At 39.6% G+C, this 14778-nt stretch overlaps 1 protein-coding gene across 3 annotated transcripts in view; it reads right to left on the reverse strand.

Moving 5' to 3' along the window:
- Nucleotides 1–14778, reverse strand: part of tbc1d22a (TBC1 domain family, member 22a) — a 119166-nt gene that overhangs the window by 63477 nt on the left and 40911 nt on the right. For all 3 annotated transcript variants that reach the window (XM_023422994.2, XM_023422995.2, XM_087178428.1), the window contains one exon: nucleotides 12583–12697. In XM_023422994.2, coding sequence (XP_023278762.1) covers nucleotides 12583–12697 — 115 coding nt within the window. The remainder of the gene's footprint in view (nucleotides 1–12582; nucleotides 12698–14778) is intronic.

The raw sequence follows: 14778 nt of genomic DNA on the forward strand, positions 1-14778 counted from the left end.
CCACGTTTCCCTTTCCCTTCGTCTTTTAACAGACATCTATTCTGTTTTATATTTCATCGTGTATACATATAGGTAATTAAACTGTGACAATTACGTTAACAGATCATATTGATTTCTCAACAACCACTAACTTCTCATTTAAAATCATAATTATACTATACTCAAACTGTCAACCCTGTGATTAATGAATGACCCGCTTTACCTTCAATGATTAGCTGAACATTCAGTCGATTGGCCAGATATTCATCAACATTCCTTTTTTTTATTTTAAGTCATTTATATAACTAAAAACACCAATTCCACTTTCCTGGTTGCCTGGTTCATTATCTTTTATTATCACTGCAAATCGTAAAATACCTTTGTTGGTAAAAAAAACAAAAAAAAAACAAGCAATTTAAAAACATCACCTGGGCTGTGGGAAGTAATTAATATTTTCTGACATTTTAAAGAGTAATAGATCAATTCATCTAAAAAAAAAAAAAACAACATACAAAAGTTTTGTCATGGCACAAAAATAGTTGTTAGATGCAGCCCTACTACAAATGTTAGAGAAAAGCCAGCCGAGTAGGATGGGTTTGAAGGCATGTAACTTTGCATGTGGCTTCATGTTAATCTTTATTCATCATTACTTCACATAGTTATCACAGAGGAAGACTTTTCAACGACAGCTATTTGTACCACACGTAAGCTTTTCAGCTTCTGTTTACTTCTTTTTATGCCTTCTATAAAGCTCTTCGTCTAGCCTTGTTGTTGAAAGGTGCTATACGAACACACTTGCCTTGCCCAATTGCATTGTAGTCATTCATGTGTATGGGCAAAGCTAAAGGCTGGATTATACTAGAAAACAAGTGGTTCATTTGATGTGTTGTCCAACCACGACAAACCTCAGAAGTGTTTATAGTTGTTCCAAACAGCCACACTTAAAGGCCAAGTGAAGAACCGAGTGTCGTACAGAAGAGAGAGACACAATATCGTTTCAATATGAGGATAGCGACGCAACCTCTCAAACAATCATTGTTCATTTTAAAGGGGATGGAAAAAGTTATGTCAAGAATAAAAATTAAAAAAAAAAAGAGCAAGAGAGAAGATCAGCCGCTGGCTCCTAACAATGGCAGCAATCCAAATCTAGACGCTACCCTGCTAAAGAACATTCATGAAAAAAACTGTCTGACACGATGTCCTTCTTCTTGTCTAACCAGTGTGGTGTATGCATAAGCAGGTTATGCGTCATACTCAGGTTTCCCGGAATAAAGTGGTTTGTACGTGTAACATGACGCGTTCAATTACTTGATCACAGTCGCATACAAACATTTTTTAAATCACATCCCATGTCCAATCCATTCAAGGCACAGTAAATCTGCCTGCCTAATGTAGGCATTTAGGAGCTGAGGGAAAGTTTCCTGAGATGTAAGTGAAGGATCAGTCCATTAAGTCATTAGTGTGTGTAATCTGCAGGCTTAGTTAGGAAAAAAAACATTAGGGGAGCAGTAATAAGCAGACATTATGAACAGCAGTAGACACATTTAAACACACAGGCAGTCGATGTGCAGAGTGGTGAGACAGACACCTCGAGACATTATCCTGTGCTGCTGCGCCAGACACAACTATTTGTGCAAATGCGTGTGAGCGTGCAGTGTGTATGTGTGAGCATATATTGGGTGTCCAGATCCTTTTGAGTGTGCACGGCCGAGAGTGTCTTTGTGCATGAGTGCTATTGTTTCAAACGTGGCCACATATCTGAGATGTCTGCACACGAGAGCGTTTGTGTGTGTATGTGTATGTGTGTGTGTGTGTGTTTGTGTGAGTGTGTGTGTGCACATGGTCATGATGCAACCCAAAACACCACACACCACCAGCGCAGCAGCACGGTAAGATGACTGTTTCAATTGCCTCCAATTGCATCAGGTCAAGCGGAACGCGTCTCGCTGGTGACAGAATGATAAAACAGATTTTCTTTTTTCCAATCACACGGCTGACAAAGAGAACGAGAAATAGAGACTTGGAGAGATCTGAGGCTTCTTGGTGAGGAGAGTTTCAATTTATGGCTTTTTATAGTCAAGTAATTAACTTAATCTAAAAATATTCAATAACCCCTGCGATTATTCACAGAAGATAAATCATTTTTTGACAGAACTATTTCTCTGGATCATTTCAGGGCTGTATTGCTTTTTATCAGGAGCAATGAGAAAATCTCTGGTAATACGGGGAAATAAGATCAGGTCAGATGCAGATGAAAGCATAACTATTGATTTTCAGCGTTATATGCCCTATTGTCAAGCAGCTACAATGGGCTGTGTGATTTCACTGGTCATTTCTACACCGTAGGCCAAAACATGTAAGGCTCACAACACACAATTAAAAACAACAAAAACAAATGTGCTACACTGCCTTTGCAAATGGCTAGCCAGGGGGATTTTCCATTTAACACCATATTACATTTTTGTAATTACATTTCCTGTCTCTACCTGCTGAACGGCTCTATGGCTGAAAACAATTACCACACTTTTACCCTATTCTCTGTCACATATTTAGATTTTAAGGAAATAACTGGATGATCAGTGAAATCACTCAGTTTTAAAAGGCTAAAATACTTCCTCCCGTACCCCTCGCCTCTGGGCTCAAACATTATCCTATTTCAAAAGTGGAAAGTCTATTTTTTTTTTCCAATCCATGTTAATCCACACATAACACACTTCCACATAACAAACACACACAACAACAAATATTCACAAATCAAAACAAAAAGAGACACGTTTATGAACAAAAAAGCTTATAAACAATACAAACAAAATATAATTATTATTAGAATATAAAATATTATTTCCACCGTAGTTCTGGCTCAACTCCCAACGGCTGCTGTGCCTCTGCTGCATTACAGACAGAACTATACTGTTGTAGATATTACTGATTATACCAACATTTTTTTTAAATGAATTTCACGTTTTCAAGTATATTCACTCATCTCTCCTCTTTCCATGTATTTTTTTTAATATAAGTTTTTAAACCTATGTTTTAAAAAAAAAGATCTCAATTCATCTGGAAAGAAGTTCCAAATTTAAGCACCCAAAGGATTTTGGCTAAGCCTAGTATTGGTTTTCTAGTATGTGTACCACTTAACTCTTTGAGGTTGTTTTAATCTGATAGAAAATTTTTGTGTACCATGTGTAAGTTAGCCATCTATATTCATAGGCATTTTCAATTTATGCATAATATACAGGAGTGGAAAAAGCAGAAGTTAGGTGTTATGTGTGTTATTATCAAATATATTATATTATAATAATGCTTTTTTTCCTCCATTTGAGAAATTCCAATAATATTAGATATTTGGACAAATTCTTAGACGATAGAAGCAGCACACATGTTTGGGTTGAGGAAATCCAGTGGCCTTAAAAGTGTCTGAGAGTGGGCAACCATGTTATACAGACACACAATCACAACGTTAAATGTGCTTTTAAGTGGAGATACGAGGATACTGAGTGTAACTTCTTTAAGCAGAAAGAAGTAGAAAATAAATGTAAAGTGGCAACCATCAAAAGTCTGAAATAAAAGAACATATTTCAAAGCAATAAAGAGACATTTATACAGAGAAAGGTGGAGAGAGACAGAGACTAAGGGTCAAAACCACACGGGCGATTCAATTTCTGCCGGTCCAAATGCTATTACTTAACCCCAGAAACATGGTGATTGCAGTCGAAACCGAATGGAGGAGTGGAGACTGAGACAAAGCTCAAGCCAGGGGAAAGACAAAGAGAGAGACAACGTCAAAGAAAATAGTAGAACAAATCTCAAACTGTCTGGGGGAAAATAATGCCTACACTGAGTCAATAATCTCAGCAAATGATTAAAGCAGGAGAAATTAGAGAAAGCAAAAGTAGATAAAGACCAAAGTAGAAAAGACAGTGTTCCTGCTGGATGTCAGCAGCTGTGCTTGGGCAATCACTAAGCAGCTCATTAGAGCTAATAACAGCCGTTAATCAGAGAGGGACTTAGAATAGAAGGCTCAACCAACAGTGGCCAGACCACGGGGAGAAAGAAGCCGATATTAGTTAACCGCCTACTGGCCAAGATCCACTCCACAGATTGCTCAATTTATAGACGGACAAACAGGCAGATGGATGATATGGAGAAGGAGAAGAGAAGAGAAGAGAACAGAAGAGAAGATGTAAACAGAAATACAAACAGAAAAGGCAGAAACACTGTGATCCCCTGATGTGAGGGTGCAAATGAAATACAAATGAGCACGGCATATTACAGCATGGCAGAGCACGCTGTGCCATGACGAAAGCTCCATGCCAGTGGACAAACAACAGATCAGAGAAGAGATATATGGGGAAATGTGGAGAAGAGAAGGGGAGAGTTTGAAAAGAAAAGACAGGGGAAGATACAATATTATGCTGAAAGGGCCAAAACGGCACAGAGTAAAGCGGATGTGCCTAACAGGAAACCAAACTGCTGCATACTATGGAATATACAGCCAACTGGAACTGATAGATTCAGGCAGAAGAAATGTTGATTCACATTATTTCCAGTGTCAGTTACATGTAAGCTTCTGTTTTCATCAACCAGTTTAGACTCTTCTTGTTACATACGAGATATCAGCTTCAGTGTATGTTCTGTGTGTGTGTGCGTGTGCGTGTGTGTGGGTGTGCGTGTGTGTGGGACTCCTGCAGGCATTCCATCACAGGTGACTGACAGTCTCCTTCCATCTTCCCAGTTATGTCCCTGGGTGCTCCACCTAGTCAGTCTATCTGCAATGCTCCATCACAGCCAGTCACTGTTAAGTTCTCATATTAAAAGCAAGCTGGCTTCATTTGCAGCAAAGCAAACACCAGCACAGACACACACACAGACACACACAATAATACACACTTACAGGAAGATGTGTTTATAAGTAGGATGTCTGCATGTTTCATCAAGCTTAATTTCAGCGTGTAAAAAAAGTCTCTTCACCTGGTGGTATATGTGAAAAGTGACAGAAATAGTTGTGTGAAGAAAAAGAGAGAGTTCAAATCCTGCATACTTGTATTGTTGGTTTCAGAAAGTTACACATATTGTGCCCACACACACAGGCGCGCACACACACACACACACACACACGCGCGTGCACGCGCACGCACGCACGCGCACACACACACACACACACACAGAGTTTTGACAGATCGTGTGGTAAATGCCAAGCCTGGGGTGCCAGTTTGTAAGTGAAAGAAAAGTCGTCCAATTTCATTTTTATTTTTTTTCCCCCTAAGACAATAAAGACTGGAATATTTCCAAGATCATTTCAACATATAAATGATCATTTTGTTTTTTGGCACTGTATACTTTTAAAATGTATATTTTGTCTGGTGAAAGAAGCCATACAAGTTGCAGTGTATGTTTTCTTATTTGTGCATAAATGACCAAAATAAATGTTTATTAAAAAGCATCACGTGACTCACGGACAACAATGGTTAATGTCTTTCTCCAGTGTGCAGTACAACATTGCCTAATGTGTGGTAAAAAGAAGCCGAACAAAGCGATATCCTGCATTGTCATCATCAACATTATATAATGTTAATAATTCAACATTATAATTGTCATGATCTGCTGCTAAAATCACTGTTTGGACTTTGTATTTATGACTTCCTGTTTTATTTCGGAATTATTTCCCTTGTGTCCAATTACCCTTGCCTCCCTTATGTATTTAATGCCAGCCTTACAACAAACAACTCAAAAGACTCACTTTAGACAGCTCGGATGAGCACCTGACACCAAACGATCCAGATGACGGGAGTGCGACGCTACTCCAGCAAATTTTTATTTTTTATTTTTATTTTTTCTACATTGGAAAATTGTCTGTGACACTGAAATGGTTTCAAAAGTCTTCTGGTGCAAGGGCGGCATAAATAGATAAATATTAGTATTAGCATAATTTCTGCATTAGAGAGGAGAATTCCCTTTTTTCCTAGAAACATCTTAACGTCTCAACTGAGTCTTAACTGTTAAACAGTGGTTAACTAGCACAAAAGCAAAATACAATCTCCTATTTTCCCCCACAGTTTTAAAAACATTTTCTCAACTTGTAAAGCAAAGTTTTGTAGCACTGCAGCTAAGATAAACTTTTTAAAAAGATGTAAAATAAAAAAAAAAAAACATAGGTAGCTCGAAGATCTTACTGACGCCGACTAGAAATTGCGTGTATAATTTACAAATGTGCCCTCAGTGCACACCAGTTGCTCTGCATAAGCAAGTGATAGAAAGCACATTGAGGAAGGAAGTAGACATTTTTCTCCATTTGTGGAAGCTTAAAGTAGCTTTTTGAGGAAAAAGCATGTGTCTAGGGATCTGAGAAGTCTTTACGTTTTAAAAAGGCTGGCTAAAACACACAGACATGCACACAAACACACTCCACATACGCATCAGGACCTTCATCATACAGGCATATTGCTCTCATTCCTTCCTCATTCCCTGCGTCTCCCTTAATAAACGCAAGGGCACATCACCAAAAACTTTCTGTCTTTACTGATGGCTCTGCTTGGTTGGACACCTTATTTTTATCCTTTACCTCTGTTTGCCCCTTGCTAAGTGGTGTGAGCTGTGTAAATGTCTGTGGCTTCTCTTTTCAGGCCCTTTCCTTTAGTAAATCACATTGCCATTTGGAGATGAGCCTCTGCTTCTTCTTTTGCAATAAAAATGAATTTAAATTTTAAAATATACTTAACCTAGAACATTCTACGTGTGTCCTCATCCTTCCTTCCTCAAGGGTCCCCTGCTCACCGAGTACATTATCCTATTTCTACAAGGACAACAACACATGTCTGCAAAACGGCAGAAAGTACATCATGACTTTGCAAAACCAAGATCACTTCTGTCTCTGCTAAAAAAACAAAAACAAAACAAAAAACTCTTATCAAACACTGATTTTCTTTTTTCAATATCTAGTATAATCTAGGAAACAGCCTTTGACTGTTTAGACAATGGCCCGAAAAACAAGTTAACCGAACAGACAGCTGATAAAATCTGGTGCCACTATTTCAGCGGGCAAAACAGGCAGTCAGCAGCCAGACATATAAAGCCTTATATTCTAATTTGTTACATTTAATTATAACAGAGCAGCATTAGCGTTTATTTAGAGTCGTATTTATGTCCACTTGATGAATGTATGAAAAATATTCAGTGTACTTTTTGCTTTTAGTCTCAAACCAACTCCTGAGAAAAGTATCTGGTTCTTTAGCTGCTAAATGCTCCGCTATGTTACATGTGGGTTTGTCACTAAATGTCACCTTTCACATTAAATCCATTACCAAAATAAAAACGTTGATTATAGCGGCTTTAAGGCTCTATTGCGGCTCTAAAGAAATAACAGGACAACATACTTCATTGTCAGGGAGCTCAAAAAAAAAATGTAGAAAAAGTCTCTTTGAACCATAGCGTACACGTGAAGCTCCTGGTTGTGTATTTAATCAGAAAGATGAATTCTATGCGTGAGAAACCCTGTTTTCATACAGTGGTGACGACGCTCTCAGTATACAGCTAATTGCTGAATTCGTCATGAAATCCTAGTGACAGAAGAACTGTTGGTAGCCACTTTCTGCCTGCTATGACAAGTGCAGCTTCAAAGCGGAGGAGGGCAATAGGGTACACCGGGCCATTCATCTCTTAGTTGATAGGAGGCAGGACTGCCTGGCTCGGCTGCTTCCTGACAGTGTGGGGGCGCTTTCTAAGTCGGTCATTTACCCCTTTTTTTTTTTGAAAATCTTGTTTGCTTGCTCTGTTGTTTGTCCCTCTCTGTTATTCGCCATTCCCTCATTCTTTCTTATTCTTAAGCCTGCCGAGAGACACGCTGGCCGCTGTTATCTTCTACTACTCTGTCTCCATTCTGCTTCTTCGTCTCTTTCACTTGTGGTTGTCAAACCCTCACCTCTTCGGATTTTTCAGATACAGTGCCTCGTCTCTTTTCTCTTTCCCTAACCTGCTTCCTTGTTTTCATCTTTCTTCAGAGTGGATCCATACTCAGACATTGGCATGCAGATTACATTATGGATCCATTCGCAGATCAAAGGCCATTCCACGTTAAAGGGAGGACTGGCCCCGCTCTTTGGCCCGCCCACCCTGGCCTTAATTAGATTACTTTTATTGTCGGCTAATGGAAGAGGCGCTACACTGTGGAAGATAGGGAGAAGACAAAAGAAAAGTAATGGCCAACAAGAAACGATACTCGCCAAATCAATTTCTCCTTTGACAAGAGGGAAGCCTACTAGATTGCTTAACAGTCCAAGTGGGCACACAACTACTTTAGCGGTATTTTTCCTTCTAAGGCATCAGAAGAGTTTATCAATAATCTCCCAATTGGGTTTTTTCAATTTGGATTAACAGCTAGGTATTAATGAAAGCAGAAAAGGAGGGTGGCTACGAAGAGGTTGAGCCATCGCTCCACATTGCATCACCGAAAGGTAAATGGGGTATAGGGCAGCCGAACGAGCGCCGCAGTGACACACCAAGGCTGTTATGTGACTTGGAAAAAAGAAATACAGAGCGACAGAGCTCAAAGGAAAAACAGAGATAGAGAGAAGCTAACAAAGTGACAGATAAGAATAGTGCAACAAAAGGAAAACAAAAGGGAGACAGAAAAGACTTGTTTAGAGGATAGATTAAACAGCTGCAAACAGGTCCATGTCTTAATCAGGTTCCCAATCAGTGAACTGGCTCACACCCGCAGATACTGGCTGTCACTCAAACTCACTCAAGGCTTTAAACCTCTCAGATACAAACAAGCACACATTTGGATCAAGAGTTAGAAAATTTAATCTGAACATCTACATTAGTCTAAGTATAAAAGACTGAAAAGTTGCTGTCAATCTCTTTCTAAAAAGACACTTTGAAGAGTGACTGCTCTGTAACTTAATTTGACTCTGCAGGACATGAGCCTATATTGACCTTTTTTTTTGGCTGCAAGCTGATTTAAGCCACTTTCTCACCTACTGTGCACCTCATTTTGTTTCACAGCTTTTAGGGTTACCGCCCCTTTAGCAAAGTTGGTGGGGATCTGAACATATCAAGGCTCCCAACAATCCAACTCCCAACAAGTCATTATTGTGTCCGTTAAATAGACGTCTGCAGTATTTACTGGATAATGCAGATACACAAACACATATGTATGTACCTCAAACTGTGTCTACAGTGCTGGGATCAGTAACCACCGGGAAATACACATTTTAGAAACACAGATACTGAGTCACTAAAAGTGACAAAACCACAGGGAACCACAGTTTCTCTCGGTTCAACAGACCATTTTAGCATCTTTCACAACAATAAATGATAATGTTGACCCGGCTCTGGTTAACAGCAATAATCAATTGTTTGCTTAGCTGTTCAACGTTCAACTTTACAGATAATGTGCTGATAATATGTCAGTGTTGTGTTCAGAGCTTGTGTTCAGCTTCGATGAGATGTTCAAACCTAAATCTGTAAAGAACACTTCTGTGATGTTATTTCTCAAACTATAGTCATAGTTTCTGGCAACAGGTTAAACAATGAATAAGCAAAATTTCATTTGCAGGTCTCTCTGAATCTCTCGTTTCTTAAGAGCTCGTTGTTTTTCGCCACATAGGCTCTTCACTTGGGTTTGACAGATCAGTTTTTGACCTCATGCAGAGGACAAAAGGAAAAGTAATAGAGACGAATATCTCAGTTGTCTAACCTACGAACACCTTCAAATGTGACTATTTTAATATGTGTTTGAGTAAGAAACATCGAGGCAACGTGTCTACACGGAGTGAGCGTGCGGAGTAGTATTTATTTTTAATCATTCTTAAAGAAATAAATTCTGACTTAAGAGAATAAAACTTCCTGCTTTCACCATGAGGCCACAAAGGAAGAAGGGAAGGTGAGAGGGAGGGGGAGTGCGCCGTGAAAGAAAAAAGAAAAACAGATGGCAAGAGACGAAGAGAGACAGCCAGAGAGAGCAGGAGAGCACGACAGCATGAGATAGTATATCTCACACTTTCTACCCCTCCACAAAGGACCAGAATTAGGCCCACCTCATGAAAGAGCCAAACCTCTCTCTGCACCAGAAAACAAGAGAACCGAACAACAACACGGAGCATCAGCCCATCATGTAAGATGCCAGCCAGGCACGTTTGAAGGTTTGTTGGCTGTGTATGTTATTCAAGGCTCATCAGCGCATGGAGATGCAGGGGAACAAAGCGCGGGGTGATGCTTTGAAGATCTGACATTAGTCTGACTCACCCAGAGAGAAACGCAAAGAGAGGGGAGAAACAAATGCAGAGAGAGGTAGGGATAGGGAAAGAAAGACAGAGAAAATGACAGTGAAAGGAAAGGCAGAGGAAACGAGACGCAGGAGAACATAACAAGAAACAAGAAAAGAGTGGAAAAAGTGAAAGACAAGAAGCTAAATGAAAAAAAAAGTAATCAAGAGTCTCCTCTTTACTCAGTATTATGCACACAACTAGTCACTGGGGTTGGGAAACATGTTAACACTCTATCTTAATGATTCCTCACCACAGTCCTGCTCTCTACATACTAAGCAATTAATTCTAGGGCTACAATTAACTCATATTTTCATTAGCAATAAATCTGCTGATTGCGTTTTCGATTATTCAATAAATAGCCTGTGACAATTTAAAAAAAAATCAAGTTCAAACAAAGTCAAACTGGCAAATAATTCATCCCAACTAATTCCAATGTAATCAATATACTTACAATCAACTAATCACTTCAACTCTAATGTATTCCAAAAATGATGCAGGTCAGTTGCTTCCTAAATTTAATGTGTAATTGCTTCAGATTTTAAGAAACTGTTTTTAATTATCTGTTTCGTCAGTAAAGGTCTTAGAGTCATACTGGATCTAATTGCAGCCAATTTTTTGTTAGAGGAAGCTGTTAATGCTGGAAATCTTATTTTAGCGTATACACTCGGTTTCCAGTTTAATAGGTACAACTACCTAAATCTAACACTGTCCTGTGATAAACACGTTCACGACGTTATAATGTTCCGTTTTCGTTGTAAGTGTTTTATAAAAGGTGTTGATTCGGCCTCGTGCTCATTTTGGAGACTCGCACTATAGTTTGCGGAGCTGCTGCGTTGTATTATGTCAAAATAAAAGAAGCAAAACGAAAAAGAAGTTAGACTCATTAGCTCTGAACAAAAAGTGCTGTGTGCAAAAAAACGAAGTTAAGAGAAGCACTGAAGTCAAGAGTCCATCCTCTCTGCATGCTTCCCAGCACTTAACTTGTGGATCCTAATTATATCTGTGTGGCCACATATGGTCCAGAGTGTGCGAGGTGCTCCTCAGAGCATTGCGGTTTTCATTTAGTAGAGCTTGCCAGGCCAAAACATAGCAAAAAGAAAGGAGAAAGAGGAGAAAAAACTACATATGCACAGTATATACAGTATGTGGGATGTATAAAGAAACTCACATCACAGTGGGAACTTGTAGAAAACAGCGGTGTGGCGAGCATTACTTACTTATACTTTCTATATATACTCTTTACTGTTGATCATAACCATAATGAAAAGGAGGATGCTCCTGGAAAACAACAGTTTTCTCAGTGGCGGAAAGAAAAACCTCTCAGCAGTTGGTTGAAATGCTGTTTTTCTCTGGAAAATTAGCATTTGCAATAAAGGGTGAAAAACATGGACTATCTGAAAAATATAGAGGTTTGATTCAATTTTATTTTGTTCTACCTATTTCATTTCTCCTGACTGAATAAATAAAGTGGTTCAAAAAAATGTAATAAAGAAAATATATACATTATATTCTGCTGACTGATGTTCCACAATCCCAGAGACTTTTTATGATATAAAGTATCACGACTGTCTGTCACTTCTGTCTCTTCTGTCAAATATCTGGATGGATGCAAGTAAAAAAGCGTTACTGACGTGGAAAAATATTTAAGTAACTCATCCTTAAAGTTCTGACAATTAAAATCACCTTTGAAAGACTGACAGTCTTCATTTCTCCTCCAACTGTTTCCAGTCTGTGTGTGCTTTGTATCTGACATTGTGTGTTTATACTGTCAGAGGAAAGAAGTGTGAGAATAAAAGAAAACATTCATCTGCGTAAATGTGGCACAACATAAACGCGCACAGCAGGGGAGGGGGGCGGAGTGGTGGGTGGTTTGCGGGCTCCGGAGAGAACACTGTGGTGTTCGAGAACGAGCATACACGTGCCCACATATGTCATGCTCTCTCACACATATGCACATGCAGCCTAACCCTGGGTGTTAACCAGAATGCTTTGATGAATTACGCATCATTTAAACACAGGCTGTAATTGAAGTGTGGATGGAAATGCAAGAGGAACAGATAGATGGAAGAAAAGCGAGTGGAACGGAGGGCACAGTGCCGGAGGAGGAGTTCATCTGCCATTAGTTGCGGAAAAAAGGAGGCTTGTCTCGAGGATGCAAGGTTCAACTCCCTGTGACCTGTTGTGATCAACCCAGTAAGTAAACCTGAAGTCTTGCCAGCTAATAGCGTATCACACAAAAGATTTGGGAGTTTTAAAATGAAAATGGAAAAGAAAAAAAAAAAAGAAAGAGAGAGAGAGAAAGCGAGAGAGAGAGAGAGCGAAAGATGGCACTCACCGATGTACTCAAAGACGTAGACCACGAAGAACGGCGTGACCAGGTCATTGATGCCTTGCACGTAGCCGCTGGCCGGGTGGCGGATGGCCCAAATGAACAGGATCCGCTCAAAAATCTTACACACACAAACATACACACAAATACAAAGAGTCAAAACTGTGGTTTGGAGACAAAAACGCACTTACATTACACAAACAATACGTCAATTTACAATGATATGAAACAAGAAAGGAATAAATCTTTATGTTGTGGAGAAGCTAAAATAAAGAGCTTTAAGTAAAAAGAAAATCGACTTTAACCATTAACCACCAAGTTTTCCGTTGTAATCAGTTACTGACTAATCTTTTCACGCACAAATGATCGCTGATAATGAAGCAAAACTTTCACATCAACTCAAATCTTTAACACTTATTCTCAGCGGAGCCAACTATGCCTGCAAATGTCAAACTTGGAAATAATAGGCTGTTAGAAATACAGGTTTGAATCATACAAGTGTAAATTTTAGAAAGCGAGTGAGGTGTGGAAATCAGAAGCATGCCAAGCTGGTGAGGAAGAAAGCGACTGAACTGGCACACCCTTTGCTTGCTATAGGAGTCTATTCGGTGGTATTTATTCCACATTAACACGACCTTGAATTTGTATTTAACCTCATCTCCTTTGCTTTTCGGATGTGTTAGAAAAACAACGTTAAAGGTACCCTGTGGGGTTTTTGACCATGCGTAGTGGTAGAGAGCAGTGTTTCTTATGTATTTAGTTTGTATTGTACATGCGCACGAGGATGCACGTGCACTTAGCTCGTCTGCGGGTTGACTGCTAACGGCCGCAACGTGCAAAAAGCAGAGCGATGCGCCAACAGGTACAAGCAAGGTAGAGAAATTCAGCTAGCAAACATGGATGTTAACAATGACAGATTTTACTTTGCAAATATTTGAAGAGGAAGGAAATACATTCGACATGTTCATTCGCTCTCTCTCGAGGCTACACTTAAACGTAACATTAGTTTGCAATAGAACTCTACAGGGCACCTTTAATGGCATATACTGCAGTAACAGCTCTGGACCTTGAGACTTGATATTACTGGATTGAAATATCACATTAATTAAAACCTAGTTTCACTTTTTTCCCCCATGTGTGCGCATGTGTGATATATCTGATATCTGAACTGCTTCACTCTTCAAATCTATTCTCCTGGGATGAATAAACCGTAAATCTGTTTTGTAAAGTGATATATAAAAATGTTATCAAGAAAATGTCTACTGCTGTTATCCAGTTAGATTGGGACTGTTCAGCCAAATTAAAAACTGTAGACCTTGTAGAAATGGATGAGCAGTGTCTAAATTTGAGATGAACCGTGTCTTTGCCTCTCTCAGCACAGAGCAACACCTCACTCTTCGATTCCTGTTGCATTTTTTTGTGCATAAAAAAAGAAAAGCTCAGGTTGAACTTTGTTCTATGCTTCGGAGTTGGTCTCCTCCCTCCCTTCTTTTTTTTTTTTCCACTCAGTTTGTCTGTCTCTTGCTCTTCCCTCTCTCTCTCTCCCCAGACTTTTCAATATTTCCATCTTGGTTATGGGTGGCTGTTTAATGCTGTCAGCCCAAGTGAATTAGAGGAGGCTTGATGTTCAGCTTGTTTTTCTGGTGCGCATATGGATGTCCCCAAAAATACACACACACTCTTTCTCACCTTGCTGTACCACACCCATCATGCGCTTTCTTATTTTTTTTGGAGGGGATGTGTCATTTTTCTGTCGATGTCTAAATAACCTCATAGCTTATTGTTTTATGGGGAGAGAAAAAACAAGAAAAACACAAGCACGACAATGTCATGGAAGCTGCGCACGCAAATTCTCTCATTTTTATTCAAGATAATTCAATCAATGTTAAAAAATTCGGAGGTATCGCTCAGAAGCAACTCCCTCCGGCTTTCCACCCCCCTACACTTTCTCAAACCACCCTAACCTGCCTCCACACCTCACACCTCCTCTCCCCTTATCAAAGCCCCATCCATCAAACAAAGAGAGGTGCTGGCGCTAGCAGGGGGAGTAATGGGACTTTCTTTTCATGCAACCTCAAAAGCTGACATACATATTTCACATTGGCACCTACACACAGAGCAACTTTGAGTGAACCCGTGCACACACACACACACCGCCCTGCCCTCATTAGTATGGGCAAAGAATCCCCCCTACCCCCTACC

Source organism: Seriola lalandi, unplaced genomic scaffold, assembly GCF_002814215.2.
Source record: "Seriola lalandi dorsalis isolate HSWRI2012SDOR001 ecotype SW California unplaced genomic scaffold, Sedor1 jcf7180002054688, whole genome shotgun sequence".
Taxonomy (NCBI): domain Eukaryota; kingdom Metazoa; phylum Chordata; class Actinopteri; order Carangiformes; family Carangidae; genus Seriola; species Seriola lalandi.